General features: G+C 41.5%; 1 protein-coding gene across 2 annotated transcripts in view; it reads right to left on the bottom strand.

Annotated features, from left to right (window-relative positions):
- The window catches only part of SCARA3 (scavenger receptor class A member 3), a 40735-nt gene extending 23991 nt beyond the window's left edge, over positions 1–16744 (bottom strand). For both annotated transcript variants that reach the window (XM_075201136.1, XM_075201137.1), the window contains exon 1: positions 16267–16744. In XM_075201136.1, coding sequence (XP_075057237.1) covers positions 16267–16273 — 7 coding nt within the window. In that variant the 5' untranslated portion in view covers positions 16274–16744. The remainder of the gene's footprint in view (positions 1–16266) is intronic.
- Between the last annotated feature and the right edge of the window lie 432 nt (positions 16745–17176).

Here is a 17176-nt window from a genome sequence, read left to right as displayed (position 1 = left end):
GGGGTGTCCAACATAGCTTAATATATAACCAATTAAATAAATCCAACCGGGCCTCTTGCATAAGTTGTGGGTGCCCTAGTTGTCCCCCCTCGGGTGATGACCCGACTGCCCCTATGCCCTTAGCTTTACTCCCCTTATTTATATACTAGTGCATAGTGAGGGCAGGGGGGCATCTTTTATTTTTGGAAGTGTTGTGGTCATAGCCCCAAACCAACAGCCCATTACTAACATGGAGGAACAGCAACTTCACAGGTAAAACGCTGTCAGCCGCTGTCCGTCAAAGTCAGCGGCTGGCGCTCAGTGTGGGGACAGTGGTGACAATCAAGCCACAGAATGAGTTACATTATATCACTCATACAATGTTTTCAATGTCCCATACACCCTGGCTCCCTAGTTTTGCCTAGTGGTGCTTCAAGGAAAAAGTTATTAAGGACTATTTAAAGAAACTTAACTTGACCAGTAATTCCTTATGAGTGATATTGCAGTGTTTTAATAATTAATTTGAATTTCCGGAATAACAGTTGCAATAGCGCAACAAGCTATATCATTTCGCTCATCTCCAACTACATAACAGATAAACATCTAAAAAACATAATAGACAGATGTGATAGAATGTTTAAACTATTGGATTCAATTTCAGAAGGTGGAAGATTGAAGGAAGCAAGTTCACTGGTAAATCCTTCCCAATTTAATAGTCAGTTACAGTAAACTGGAACATGATCTTCTCAATGCAGGTCACAGCATGGGAGAGGATTCTAGTAGTTAACTCCTCATAATAGAAACTTTTGTCGGAAAAAAGATAGAAATTGTAGGAAATCCAGAAGGATTTTATACTAGGGAACCTAGATAAGTAATCTCGATCCGTTGTTATCTCAGCCCTGTGACTCATGTGAAATGTTATGTTTAGAGCTACACCATAATCCATTCTCAGCTTTTGCTGCAGTAGCAGTTTCAAGTTATATGCGGATAACCACTGACCTGGAATAGTTCCTCACAAAAGAAGGGAATAAGCCAAAAGTTATTAATGAGTTTTTGTATAGTTTTGTGATACTTCAGCTTTAGAATGTGGAATATTGGCCTAAACAGTTTAATTAGTGTAGATGTTCCTAATTCTGGGAGACCTTGGGAAGTGACTAATGTAGATATGTGCCGGAAATATGTAGACTTTGGGGTAAATGTATCAAGCTGAGAGTTTTCCGGCGGGTTTGAAAAACCAATCAGATTCTAGCTATCATTTATTTAGAACATTCTACAAAATGATAGCTAGAATCTGACTGGTTGCTATAGGCAACATCTCCACTTTTCAAACCCACCAGAAAACTCTCAGCTTGATACATTTACCCCTTTGTCATGCAGCATAGTCATATGAAAGTATATATATCACATAGAGTGTGCAAAGTGATTGAACTGAAAGTGTTAACCATCCTACATAATCACCTGAGCGAGTTCATGCTGGGTTCTGAGAATGCCCGCTCCACTGCAGAAACAGTGGTACATATGTTTTCCGAGGAGCGTTTGAAACTTTATGAAGCAGATCTATAAACATTTCTCTCCAATTTCATTACTAGTATTAAAGCATGGTCCATCTCCAGGATCATAAAACGAAACAAGATCCCAGGCAATGGAAACACAAGGTTCAAACACTACCAAACAATTCAGACATGACGATCTGCTTGGGAGATCACTGGATACTAACTTTATTTTGGGATGTGATGGGAGCTATGTCAATGAACCCAAATGTACATATTTGATACATAAAATAATAGAAGCTCAGATGTTTCCTTAATTTCATGTGTTAAACTATAGTAAAAACAGGGTGAAGCAAGCTGTATTTCGGGAGAATAATACGAAAGACAGAGTGCCTAATCTAATATGTGTGATGGTGTATTTACTGTTCTGGATGATGCAAATACATTTGAGCTCTCACCTGGGTCACATTTGCATTGCAGCTCTCGAGCATGTTCATGAGGACAGTATAATCTAATCTGAGTCTATAAATCAGGAAGTGGTCATGTGATGGCAGAGGAAGAAGGGGCAGCAGGGGATTTTGCTATAAAGGAGAATTCTGAAAATTGCACGCCCTTTCGTTCCTGCATTGGTACGTTAACACCCCAGTTCTGTCTCTAAGCAAACGGGGCTGCAAGGGACAGAAACGCGATGGGAAGTGTATCAATTGTGCAATTTATGCACAATTTATGGTTAGTAGATGACTCTATGTTTTGTAGAGTACTCTAGACCATTACCCTAGACAGGGACAATATCTGACTCTGTCCTGCAGTCAAACCACAATCACTCATTCAACAATGGACATGACACCAAACAAAGGAGAGAATAAGGTCACAGCCTTTTCTTTAAATTTTACTTTTTTTTTTTAAACTATTTATTTTGAGAAATCGCAATGATATACAGATACGAGTCAACAAATTAGTACATTGCGTAAGTAGAAAAAAACCAAAACAAAACAGGAAGCAAAGCAAGACATGAATAAATAACAATGTAACAGAAAATAAAGTAATGGATATGCAAGACATCAACAGAATGCCATTGAGGAAACAGGTAAGTATACCATTGTTACTCAGGATATTCAAACATCAATAACATTTTATAATAGTATAGAGGGGGATAAGGGAGGGGGGAGGGGGGGCACTGGTCGTCACCTAAAGAAAATAGATAAATAATAAAAATAAAAAGAGAATATTCTTCCCTTTATCTTATTTTTTTTTTTCAATAAAAGAAGTTCAGGAGAGAGTATTACCTGGGTATTTGGGACAGGGGTAACCGCTTCAGGAGTCAGGTCCCCTATGCCCATCACTTAACAGGAAGGAGTTGGTGCAGGAGCTAAGGGGTTATAAGTAAAGCCAATGAGCCCAAATCTGGTGGAATTTATCGTCCTTATCGTGAAGGTGGTATGTAATCTGTTCCATCCGTGCAATGAACCAAATATAGGATCGCAGAGCCGCCATAGTGGGGGGTTCAACTTGTTTCCATGACTTAGCTACTAGGCATTGCGCAGCTGCAAGGACATGGGATGCCAATTTCGCAGACTGTCTATCATCATCAATTAGAGGGTAACAGAGAAGAAAAGACCATGGGTCTTTCCGGACGGGGCACGGAAGGAGGGAGGAGAGGAGGGCCCTAACTCGGTCTCAAAAGGTGGATATTTTAGGGCAGGACCACCAGATATGTAAGAAAGAACCCATCTGGCCACAACCCCGCCAGCATAATGGAGAACTAGAGGGAAACATTTTAGTAAGTTTGTCAGGGGTGTAGTACCATCTATAGTATATTTTATAAGCGTTCTCCTTAACTAAAGTGGAAATAGAACTGGTGGCAACCTGTTCCCTTATGGTTTCCCAGCAATCCTCCTCCTGGGGGGGGGGCAGGTCCCTCTCCCACTCCCTCTCATGCCTACCGCCCGAAGGTAAAAGTACATCAAGAATAAGGCTATAGATATAGGAAATCGTGCCCCTACCCGAAGGTGAGGAGAGACATAAAGTTTCAAAGGGGGAAGCACGAGAGGGGGAAGGAGTCCCCCCGAGGAGAGAGCCCACAAAGTGCCGTAACTGGAAATACTCATAGAATTTAGGATGGAGACTTGGGAATTTAGAGCGCAGATCATCCCAGGAGATAAAGGCACCTGAAGTATTAGATCCCCTGCAAATCGAACACCTGCAGAGACCCAGGAACTATAGAAGGCAGAGGAGAGCACAGGAGGAAAGGCAGGGTTACCCCAAAGAGGTAGGACAGGAAAAGAGGATATCGGGATTTTGAGATGGGGCCGGCAGGTCTCCCAGATCGTAGCTGAAAATAATAAGGTGGGGCATCGGCAAGTAAGGGGAGATCTAGCTTGTTTTGAGAGACCCCAAATACAAGAAAGAACTGGAAATTTAAGATAGGCGGATTCAATGTCGACCCATGACAATTTCGCAGGGGGTGCAAAGGTGGCTACAATATGGCTCAGGTGAGCCGCCCAGTAGTAAATTTTCAAATCCTGGAAACCCCTACCACCACTTCTGGTGGGTCTCTTTAAGAGCGCCAGCTTAATCCTGGGAGACCGACCTTTCCAGACAAATCTAGAGAGACATTTTTGGAGAGATGAAAGATCCGAAAGGGGGACTCTAACAGGAAGGGTCTGAAAGAAATAAAGAAGCTTAGGAAGGAGGTTCATCTTGACAGAAATGATCCTGCCCAGCCACGAGATGATCAATGAGCGCCAGGAGAAAAGTTCTGATTTGATTTTAGCAAAGAGGCCCGGGTAGTTCTCCCGATACAGAGAGTCGTAGGAGTTGGTAACAAAAATACCTAAGTATTTAATTTTCTTTCTTTGCCACCGAAAGTTAAAACGGGAGGTGAGTGCTAGTCCCTCCAGGGAGGGGATATTAGGGAGGAGGGCTTCCGATTTTGCAATATTAATTTTGTAACCTGAAAGGTGCCCATAATGGTGTAAAATGTTGAAGAGTCCGGGAAGCGACTCCCCTGGCTGCTGGAGAGTCAACAGGACATCATCCGCAAAGAGAGAGAGCTTACTCTCTAAGTCCCCCGTTCGCACACCCTGTATATCTGGACAGGCCCGGATAGAGGCAGCAAGAGGTTCTATAGCGAGGGCAAAGATGAGAGGGGACAGAGGACAACCTTGGCGGGTACCGTTGGATATAGTAATAAGGTCTGAGGGAGAGCCGTTGATCATAACTCTTGCAGTGGGTCGAGAATATAAGGCTTGAATACCAGTAAGGAGGCTACCTGAGATGCCAAACGCCAACAAGACTCGGGACATAAAGCTCCAAGAGATCCTGTCAAAAGCCTTCTCGGCATCGAGGGAGAGAATAATAGCTGGATCCTTCCTGGTATTAATGATATGAATCAGCTCAACGACTCTCCTGGAATTGTCTCTGGCCCGACGGCCCGGTATGAAGCCAACCTGATCATAATGTACAAGGGAGGGGAGGACCGAATTTAATCTATTAGCCAAAATTTTAGCATATAATTTAACATCTGTATTGGGTAGGGAGATAGGGCGATAACTAGCGCAGTCATGAACATCTTTACCCTCTTTATGAATGACCGAGATCCGATCCTCCAAAGAATCCCTGGACCAAGAACCCCCAGTCATGATTGAGTTGAAGAGGGTGTGCAAACGAGGGACCAGAAGCCCAGCAAACCTCTTATAGTAGACAGCCGTGAAGCCATCAGGCCCCGGAGCCTTTCCAGATTTCTGGGACTTTATAGTCTGTACAATCTCCTCCTTAGTAATCTCATCCCCCAGTAGAGTACTAGCCTGTGGAGAGAGTTTTGGAAGCTTAGCAGAAGAAAGAAAAGACTCAATCAACTGCGAGTGTTGCTGGGATACCAAGGGGTCAGAGGGTTGGGGAAGGTTGTAAAGTTTGGTGTAGTACGATTGGAAGGCGGCACGTATCCGCTGAGGGTCATAGTGTAAAACCCTGTCTGCGTCCCTGATAGCCAGGAGATTCCGGGCCGCTATCTTAGCTCTGAGTTTGGTGGCCAGTAATCTATCGGCCTTATCGCCCTTTTCATAAAAGCGCTGATTGAGCCACTTCAGTTTATTAGCAACCTGGTGGGATAATAAGAGATTTAATTCACCTCGCACAAAAGCAATTTCCTGGAGAACCAAGGGATCAGGGTTTAAATTTTACTTTTTAAATATCCTAAGGGAAGGGGCGTAAGAGGCAAACAAGTGCCCCACAGGCCTTGTATACCATGCTGAATAATCCAACAACACTAGGGTCATGTTTGCAGTGCCCAATCCAACCGACCACCTGTTCTATCTTGGTGACAATCCAAAACTGAGGTATAATAATCCTAAACCAAGGGCAGAGGAACTCTGCAGGATGTCAGACTCACCATGTGCCAGGGTCCCCCCCCCCCCCCCTCCAAATATAGCCATAAAGCTCCACTTTAACCAGATAGTGTGAATCCGCAACACAGGCTGTAACAAACATCAAAAACAACAACGTTTCCATCAGAAAATAGTGTAACTGTGATCACTATTTTTCTTTTGATTAGGTCATTTTTCTGTCCTACACAGGTCCATTAAAGGCGTTGTCCAGTGCTGGACCCTTCTTTGCCCGAACATGTCTTCCAGTTTAGGAAAATGAGCTTTGTCTGTTTGTGGCTGTGCTATAATAGTCTAAAAGTTTTTTCGAATCCATTAAACAATTTCACATGTCAGAAATTGTTGAATCTCTGACTAATGTTTAATTTTCAAACCAATATTATTTTTCACTTGTCGACATCATTTTACTGGCAAGCTGGGAATAAGACGGAATACTAGCCAGTAATAACAACATGACATCATATGACTGGTGTTTATTTCCAGCAGATTGGACAACTGAGAATTGAGGAAATAGCGCAACTGAGCTCCCTGTATTGTTTGATAATCCTCCTATACGAGGAGAAAAGCAGATACTGATCCCAGTTGGAGATAAAATAGGGTATTAAATAGAGAAATCTGCCCCTTTATTTATCCCTCTAGAAAGGTTCTTATGTCATATTTCCGGTTTTGCAGTCACAGCCCTTCCACAAATAGGCCAATAACTCGTGTGGATATTACATAATGCCGTGATACCAGCCAACTTTCTGACAGACCCTGTGGCTCGTACTGGACTCGCTAATAAGCACCTGCAGGTTGCAGTTAATCATCAGTCCTGTCTCTGGCTCCAACCCTTGTCATTACGCTTCCAGATTCCGGCACTCTGGGAATTCTGCTTTGCATCACCTTTCATGTTTAGCATAAAGTATTTCTTAAGACCTCTTTTTGAAAACAACAGATTGTCAGGGCAACTTGTGAAAGTGATTATTCCTTTGGCACTCTTCCCTGGCTCTCAGCATCATTTAAAGCACCGCAATGTATACCGATTACTTGAAGACTACTTAGATACAGTGCTCAGCCCTGGAAGTTTTAACCATAAGTTGTTTTAACTTCTATTCATGACTATGGGGTGGTGGCGGGTATGTAAAGACTGAGCAGATCCTTGCGGTGGCCTTTGGCCTCCTATGGGATGTATTACCAGTTTGGGGGACTAGTTACCTCCATACTTTGAAATCCTGCACTGGCATAGTGCTGGTGGCAACAGAGAGACACAATTACAAATCAATTAGTTAATGATAGAAGAGTTGGTAACCAAAACTGTGGGTGGTTGTTGGTTTTGTTACCAGGCCTGTTTTTAGTGCCAAGACAAAACGGGTCCAAGTTAGCATTGAAAGCAAAATTTGCTGTTTACGTGTGAATAAAGTTGTGACTGCAAACTTGCTTATTCATGTGTGCAACCATAAATCTAGCATTTAGCTGTATCTGGAGCAAACATGCGACAATCATCATCAACTCCCGGTTTATATAAATGTAAAATTTACATCTTGTACCTAGCATAGCTAAAGATCTCTGTAACTCAAAATGAGACAACATAAGTGGGGTAGTTAATTTGCATCTTACTGTATTGCACTTGAACTGTTAATTCCCCTGATGTGCCTCTTCGAGCACAGGGGGCTTCAAGGGCAAGATATGCGCAAACACGGACACAAACCAGGCATATGTGCAGTGAGTCAATTTTACACTAATATGCCTCTTTATGTCACACAAATGCATTAATGTGCAGGGCTAAAAGAGGCCCAGTATTGATTATAGTTAGCAACTGTTGTTATGAAGCAACTCGAAAAATTAGGAAATTTGGCAACTGTGAACTCTACTTGTGTTTTTAAATGAAGGGTTTAGATGGTGTTTTTCTGTTCTGCAGGTATATTAAAGGAGTTGCCCTTCCCTACTCAAATATTCCTTTAACTTTAGGAAAAAGGGGAGTTCTCCCTACTTGGATCACAGAGAAGGCTCACTTTAAATCATGCTCCCTGCAAGTGCATCACATGCCACCTTTAACTTCCTTGAAACACCTTAGGGTATATTTACTAAACTGCGGGTTTGAAAAAGCGGAGATGTTGCCTATAACAGCTAATCAGATTCTAGTTGTCATTTTGTAGAATGTACCAGATAATTAGGGGTTTGTTACGAATACCAGCAATTATCAAAAGCCTACAGAATTATTAGCAGAGGTCTGCACCTATAGCAGCCGCCTTTCCCGTAGAGATTGATTTGCTCACAGGTACGCAGATGGCCCCAGGTCTTAAAATCAATGTAGTGCGCGCTCATGAGTAACACTGCACATGGAAATTGGAGGTGATAACAGTAGGTAACGATGGTCAGGAACAAGCCAGGGTCCATGGACAAGAGAAATCAACGAGGTTAGGTTGAAGCAGAGATCGGGCCGGCAGAAAACGACAGTATCCAAGTCACAAGCAAATATCCAAAGTCCACGAAACATGCCAAAGGTCAAACACAGAAAGCAATCCAGAGATAAGCACAACAGGACAAGAGCAGGTCAGCAGCCAGGAACTGAAGGCTATACCCGGCAGGGAGGCTAAGCCATCCCTGCCTTAAATAGTCATGCTGCCCAATGAGGATGCAGGATTCCAAGCTGCACTAATAAGCCTTAGGAGGCTGTAATTACTTAACAGAGCTGCGCATGGGCGTGGTGGCAGAGAGGAGAGAGTGTCCTGGCTGTTACCCAGGCAACCAGAACGAGGAGGAAGAAGTGACACCCTGGTCATCAAGGAGACGGCTTTGACACAGACAGGCTGGGGCAGTGAGTCGCGGCGGCCAGGGGCTCGTGACAGTCTTGAGGTACATACCTACCCGTCCACTCCACTCTGCCTCTGACCTCTACCCGACTTCACCTCTCATTATCTCCTCCCTGCTCGCCTCCAAGACTTCTGCCGTGTTGCCCCCAAGCTTTGGAACTCCCTACCCCACCTCACTCGACTCTACCCCAATGTTCAGTCCTTCAAACGCTCACTCAAAACTCACCTTTTCAAGCTCGCCTATCCTACCACCTCCTGATCATTTTATCCATCATCTCCTATTCCTCGCCTGCCATCTCCATTTTCTCCCAGTTGGTCCTACTGTCTCACCACCCCTCCTTCTAGAATGTAAGCTTTCATGGGCAGGGTTCTCTCTACTTCTTGCCCCACGTCTGTCTACTGTTTGACTCCCTCATTTGTTATGTCACGTCTTTTGCTGCACTCCGTGGGAGTCCTCATAGCATTGTTCAAACTCACCTGTGCTACTGATGTCTATTACCTCATCTATTTGTTACTTGCTTCTGTACCAGTCGCTATGAAATCTGTGGTACCTTATAAATAATAATAATAATAATAATAATAATAATAATAATAATAATAATAATAATAAAAAACACTATGGAGGGACTGAGTTTTTCATTGATTGCTTCTGTGAAGACTCCTAATGTTTGTTATATGTTTGATTAAAGAGGGCCACCCCTTCAAGCTGTCTCTCAAGTTTATATTATTCTGCACCAAACAGTGGGATTTAAAATATTTATTATCCCAATAATCCCTCAATCTCTAAGTGCTAAAATGCATAGTTCTCATATTTCCCCTGAAATGGGAATACCTGTGCTATTGGTATATAAAGCATCTCTTCGTTCCACAAGTGCAAGGAGACCAATGTCTTTCTGAATGAGGCTGTCCTGTATTTGTCTAGACATAACTTTTTAATATATGTTTTTATATCTGTACTACGGTGTGGTAGGTTAAGTGTGATTGTATATATTTTTGGGATTTTTATTAAATATTCTTGTATTTTCATCACAGACCTAGGTGTTGTATTTATTTTTAGATTCAATTAGTCTATTGGCGCTGTCACCCCTCTCCTTTTGGGGAATAACAGGAAACTGGTCATTTCAACAACCACTGTTTAAAGCCTATAATTATTGGAGAATACAGCTTGTAAATATTTTCAAAAAGCAAGACTGAACACCGAACAGGGCTGAAAATTAAACACCTATTTCAAATGGTGCTGTTGTCCCAGTCCTTAAATGGGATATCAGGTTACCTCTCTATTTAACTTCCACACTTGTATGCTCTTAAGATATTCCGTGTTGGTCATTAAGGTCCTAGTGGTAAATGTATCAAGCTGAGAGTTTTCCGGCGAGTTTGAAAAGTGGAGATGTTGCCTATAGGAACCAAACAGATTCTAGCTGTCATTTTGTAGAATGTACTAAATAAATGATAGCTAGAATCTGATTGGTTTTTCAAACCCGCTGTAAAACTCTCAGCTTGATACATTTACCACCTAGAGTTTTGCCATGAGTTTTGGCATGAGTTTTGAGTACATTGTCAGACGTGTTGTCACATCCCCCCATTGCGAATATTCAAGACTATGGAATGACAGGTGTATGCTTTTGCATTTGGCAGTGGAAAGCAAGCAAACTAGCAATACATCTAGGCCCAAACTGGCTCCCAAAATTTCCACACAAATTGAATCTCCTTCCCTGTATAAGGCAGTCCAGTAGCTGTATTCTTGCCATATGATTGTGCTCTTTATGGCTATAAATCAGAAACTCTTTCTTTTGTACCCCCAGTGTATAAATTTTCTGGGCTGACTACACCTCCTGACATTTTGGCTTTAATTCCTGACTACGTTTTTGTCTCACTCCACAGTACCCAACTACTGGGATCTTCATTTCCGGTGCTGTCATTTCCAAATAGTGTTTCCTCCATTAAAGGCACATCTCAATTGTGCGCAAGTGCTAGGGCCAACTGAGTACAGGATAGCATGTCTAGCTTCAAGGGAAAGGGGCAGCTAAAGATGAAGGTCTTTGGCATCACTAGCCTTGGTCATATGTGTTTATGGTGAAGCATTCAAGGGGAAGGTGGCAGTTATATTACAGGAGCTGAGTGGATAATATGTTTTAGTTTATGCTGCATCTTTTGGGCAAAAGCCAGAAAGATGTTGATGGTGTCAACTAGAATCCAATCAAATGGGCTGATCTAGAGTTAAATGTAAAATCGTGTATACGTACGCACATTCATCCCTACACTTTATGCAGCTGTAAACTACATTTGCATGTATCTTAAGATACATTTAACGTTACATCTGGCACAAAAATACAGTTATCATCATCATCAACTCGGAAACTTGAACAATGCCTCCAGAAGACTTATCTTAAAGCAGCATCTCTACACCCAAATTTGCTATGCGGTCTATCTATGCGCTGTTCTGCCGCGGCTTGATACTACTGAGAAAATCCACCTCCTTGAGAGGCATCATTTTTAAGCAATGGTGAGTTGCTTGTTTTATCTAGTCCATTGACCAGTAAATACTACTTTCTAAATATTATACTAATACATGGTGATAGGGCTGGTTTACTGCTGCTGCTTATCTTAGTGATAGAAAACAATCTATCATCATGATTTAGTATTAAAATCTCGCTAGAATCTCTTCAAGGCAACTGAGTGACTCTCAGCTCCCTCGTCTACACTAGTCCAGAGCAATCATCATCATCATCATTACCATTTATTTATATAGCGCCACTAATTCCGCAGCGCTGTACAGAGAACTCACTCACATCAGTCCCTACCCCATTAGAGCATACAGTCTAAATTCCCTAACACGCACACACACACACACACACACACACACAGACTAGGGTCAATTTGTTAGCATCCAATTAACCTACCACTATGTTTTTGGAGTGTGGGAGGAAACCGAAGCACCCAGAGGAAACCCACGCAAACACGGGGAGAACATACAAACTCCACACAGATAAGGCCATGGTCGGGAATTGAACTCATGACCACAGGGCTGTAAGGCAGAAGTGCTAACCACTGAGCCACCGTGCTGCCCACCAGTCCAGTCTTAGGGGATCGGCGTATGTGTGAACCAGCTACATGCTGGACCTGGGCTTTCAGAGTTCAGTGCCACTACTTTGAAAAAAGTGTTTAACAAAAGAACCAAAGTATTCTAAGCGCTGACTGCCTCATCTCTCAGACTTTAGAATAGCTGTTAAATCCAACGATAGTACCAAGTAATGGCAATTAATGTGAAAATAGAGGAACCTCAATAAGTTTTATCTCGGGTAATGGACCAGGTCACTACGTTTAGAAATGGGTTTACCGAAAACTACCCCCCTTACATGGTGCTGAGCAAAATGACACAGGTGACCTAGTCTACTGTTATTTTTTTTTATAGTATTTAACCCCAAGAGTCCTGCTTTTAACAAGCAGGATGCGAAAATAGAGGAGAGCAGGCAGGCTTCAGCTCTGGACGGCCCTGGTATGTTATATATTTCTTGGTAACCCTTTAATATTTCCCATTTTCTCTGTCTAACTAGATAATGTCCATCTGGAATGTAGGACTTTGTAGACACTGGCAAGATGTCAACTCCTGTTTCGGACAATGAATGAGGCTGATGAGGTGACATTCTGCCTTGCTCTGGTCTCCAGATATTTGCTCTGTGATGTTTACCTTCACTATGAGAAGCCCAAAGTTTCCTGGTCAGAGGCAGCAGGAGCAGATAATATTTAGACGCTCAGAAAAGGAAACAGTCCAGACCAATCGAGTGATATTTAATCCCATTCTACTCTGTTTTTTCCCTTTAAAGAGAACCACAAGTCTGAGCACACACACACATATACAATGCACAATAATCTCATTGTGCACAAGTGTACTACATATACAAATCCTATTTAACTTGCTAAGCAATGATTTAGAAATGACACAATGTTATATTATAACATACAATTTACAATGTGTGTGGCTTTAGTTGTGATAAGGAAAGCAAATAAAAATGATTTCTGATCCTTTAATGCGATGGGTTGCTCCATGTCTCTTCCAATATTGCAGCTTGGTTGTCAAAGCCCCTCCTCTGTGAACTTCCCATTTGGATAAATGAATGAACCCTGTCACAGACATGCAGCATGTTTCTGAATTAATTCTACTGCAGAAATGCAGCAAGAGCATGTTTGGGTTGCTGTCCGAGAGATGTGATAGGCTGTATTTTACTATCATCATCTATTTATTTATATAGCGCCACTAATTCCGCAGCGCTGTACAGAGACCTCATTTACATCACTCCCTGCCCCATTGGAGCTTACAGTCTAAATCCCCTAACATAGACAGACACAGACCAAAAGAGACTAATGGCAATTTAATAGCAGCCAATTAACCTACCAGTATGTTTTTTGGAGTGTGGGAGGAAACCGGAGCACCCGGAGGAAACCCAAGCAAACACGGGGAGAACATACAAACGCCACACAGATAAGGCCATGGACGGGAAACGAACTCAGGACCCCACTGCTGTGAGGCAGAAGTGCTAACCACTAAGCCACCATGCTGCTCACAAGCCACTAGCTTTTATCATTTTGTATGATGCAATTATATACAGTAAATAGGTGCATATGTTAACTGGAAGTCATATTATATGGCACATTCTCCTATAGAGAAACAGGATATTCAATAGCTAGTTTGGTCTTTATAATTACAGACAGATCAAAGAACTTGAAATACATTTCTCCAGAAGAGATTATATATAATGTTAGTTGGGCTGTGCGTTACTATGTGCATAAAGCAGGTAGGAGAGAGGGGTTTTCATGTGCCAGGGTTCTACTGGGTCTCTAGTACAGAACCAGAAAAACAATACGACTTTAAATGACAGCGGAGGGAGTGTGAGTGGCAACACCAATCACAAGCCACAATCCCCCTGTTTTCAGCCATGGCAGATAAAGAAATGGAGAAGGCTGCAGGGAGCCACCCCTGGGGCTCCAGTTAGTAGATGTGTTTGTCTCTCACAAGCCATATAGCTAAGGCCATTCAGGTTTATATATACTTCATACCATGTATATGAATATATATAAAATTCATACTTTTCAACATGAACATTTCATTCAAGACATCTCCCCCCCACACACTAATCACCTGCTTGATTTAAATAACTGAAATTACAGGTTCTTAGACATTTGTTTACCTCAGCCTAGGTTACGGTGCATTTGTGCCATTTTGTGGACCGAATCAATTCAAGAACATATATCCTCAAATCACAATGAGCATACTGTGTATTTGGTCCGAAATGGTGTCACTGGGTTATAATGAACTGATAGGATTCTTCCTAATAATATTGATTTAGCCCACAAAGTGAAAGCACCAATGTGTGTAGGTGACAGATGTATTTCATTTAATTAATGAGCAGAAAAACAGGATGGAGCAGAGTGTTCTAAGTGAAAGTGGTATTGGAATGTCTGGTTATAAGGGGAACATTAAAAGGAACATCAAGTATTTTACTTCTAAATTGGATGCCAACCTTAATAAAAAAAAAATCCTTGTTAGTTATTCTCTTTTTTTCCGTGTAGAAGTTGGACCAGCGTTAGTCCAACCTGTTTTTAAAGTAGACCTATCACTCTCAATAGAGGCATCCATTTTTTGGTCTGAACCCCTTCAGCATTCTATGGGGCATATTCAATTGTTTGAATTCCCCGCGGCGGTAAAATTATTACCGTTACTATGGTAATAGTAAGCTGGATTTCAGCTCACAGCTACCTGAGCCGCGAGCTGAAATCTAGCGAGAAAACTACCGTAATAACAGTATTTACGTGCACTATTACCGTAATAACGGTACTTGTGTACCAACAATTGAATATGCCCCTATATATTTACTAGAAACCTGTGACCTTGCTGAGGCACTGCCTGACATGTTCGTGAATACAAGCGTACGTAACCTGGTGCGCTGTGTGGCCACAGACTGTCTTGTGTCTTGGTCAATAAAGCTTTGTCAAGATGCAGATATGTTACCAGCGATGCTTCACACTGAGGGTGTTTTCAATGCCAAGTAGTCCAATGAAGACTCGTCTTCTGAGCATTCACAGAATGTTGAACGCACCTCTAAAGCAGGTTACTGAAGGAGTCTCATTGGCACCTTATTTCCTTAGTCCTTAAGGCGCACTTTGTGAGTCACGTCTCAGAGATGTCACTGGATCTCAGTAAATTGATAGACTATCTTTTAAGGTCAGTCCACAAAAAGGCTCTGTGATGTTTAGATGACGGGTCCATTAAACAAATGCTTCAAAGCTGCTAGACTCAAACAACAAGGAGTTTCCAAAATCTATATAAGGGAAGTTTGTGCAGTAAATGTGACAGCCATGAAGACAGGTGCCACAATAACTTCGCTCACCTTCCATACATGGACTTTCTGGACACTTATGTCCTATCAACTTGAAGTTCTGCAGTTTTATTCCCACAGATAAAAACATGTAGAATAACAGTGATTATTAAATAACATTAGGATTACCTTATTAATGCTAGGATCCTATGGGAAGGGACCTTCACCCTACAGGTGAGATATTAACAAAGTGGTTGTGTCCTAATGTCAGAGGATATTCTAATGAAAGTTTTCAGCTGCTCTTCTTACTGACCAAACACGAGAGCTCTGAATACACAAGAAACATCTTTATCTAGAAGAATTCTGCGGTGATGCCAAATGTTTTCTTGTTTTTTTTTTTTCCAAGACAATTTTGCCATCAGGCCACTGTTTTATTGGTATTTATTGATAATATATTAACTTCCCTTAGCAGTGCAAGCAATAATAACTTCTATTGCTGTTAGCAGATACTAATAACAGATACAAATAAGTTTATTTTGCGGAATAGCATATGGTCATAATGACCACTGAGTCTGTTTGTAGAACACTTGTGTTTGTATAATGCAGCTCACTGTTTATAGCTTTGTATACAATTGTCTCTATTGCTGTGGTCTTAGCAGTTTACAAACAAGTAAAACATCAAACAAATGTAACAATAAATTACAGCTTAAAACAACTAAAACTACACATGCAAATAGCAAAGATATAGTATATCTGCAAAGCTACATAACTGGGGGTTAGTGGCCAATTTATTACTGCACCTGACTGCGTCTGACTGTGAAATAACCTGCAATTAAGATTTTTGCAGGGATGTTTCCAAGTAATTCATAAATAAACATATTTGTCAACTGAGAAATCTGTCAGCCACTGTACAAACTCCACCTGCAAACACAAAGTGAAGGGCAGGTATGCTAATTGATGTAAAGGTAATTGTTCAGAAAAGGTGTTGTAACTGACAGCTACCAATCAGATTATTCTAATGCAGGTTATAAAATGAAACTAAACGTTTGATTGGCTGGCTTACAGTGACCTGTGCATCCTTTATCATAAGAGTCACCCATGAAGTCAAACAAAAGGTCTTCATTAGACCAACAGCTATTATTAGCAGCTTTAGAATACAATGGGTTTAACATAGTCTAATGCCAGTGCTACAAAACCGGTTAACTGGCTTAAATCTGTTTCTCTTTTGGCATAAGCAGATATCTTTGGTATTCCCCCACATCTGCTATTGTTCAGTTGTAGAACCTCACACATGTTCCCAGTAACCTACCTTTCATGGTCCCTTGTCGACACAGAGTCTGTAAACCAGTTAACTAACTGTTTCCTTCTCTTCAACACAGTTCCAGCACAAAGGTATTGTCTTGGTAGGAAAAGAAATATATCACTTAAATTATTGTGTTCATTTTCTTCTTAAAAGTTAAGAGATGATAAGAGTCGATCCACAGTTTAAGAAATGCCTGGCTGTAATTAATCCATCTGCTTTCAATAACATAACATAGCATACCATCCTCTGAAACAGCAAAACAACTGCATATATATTACTTCTTCTTTTAGCAGCTGAGAATAGGACAACTTTATCCCGAAAGGCTCTTTCCTTTGGTATACAGCCCAGACAAACTTCCTTGGTATTGAAAAACACAAAATAAGACAGTGTTTGCATCCTATACTTCTACGTTCTGGGACTCAGTGCTCCGGGCTCAGCCTGCAAAGAGATTTGGACGTTTTCCACTGCAAGGAAGGAGAAATATGACACAGTTTAGTGTATGCTGTAAAGAGGACTCGTTGCCCCCACCCATTCTTTAAGAAGAAAAAAAGTCAAACAAATGTCGAAGCCTGGAACTGATGGAAGGTTTAATATTAGAGGGGGGAGAATGTGTTGGAAAAATTTAAGGAGTAAAATTTTACCAAAGTGGCAGGTAGGGAAAGCATCATATGACATTAAGGGGGTCATATTGAGTAAATTTCACTTACGGCGTGTAATGTTCTTTTATACGTCTGCGTAAGAGCACAAAACACTAGTTCCATTTTATCTGCCGAAAACGCAGTTTGAATACAACTGATCATGACCCTCTAAGGGCCTAATTACGAAGACCCATTGCTGAACCATGCTGAAACTTCTTTATCCGCATGGTTTAGTCATTTTTAAGCAAAATGTTCATTTAATAAAAGCCTAACGCAGG

This window comes from Mixophyes fleayi, chromosome 3 (genome assembly GCF_038048845.1).
Source record: "Mixophyes fleayi isolate aMixFle1 chromosome 3, aMixFle1.hap1, whole genome shotgun sequence".
NCBI lineage: Eukaryota > Metazoa > Chordata > Amphibia > Anura > Limnodynastidae > Mixophyes > Mixophyes fleayi.
This window is presented reverse-complemented; position numbering and strand designations above follow the sequence as displayed.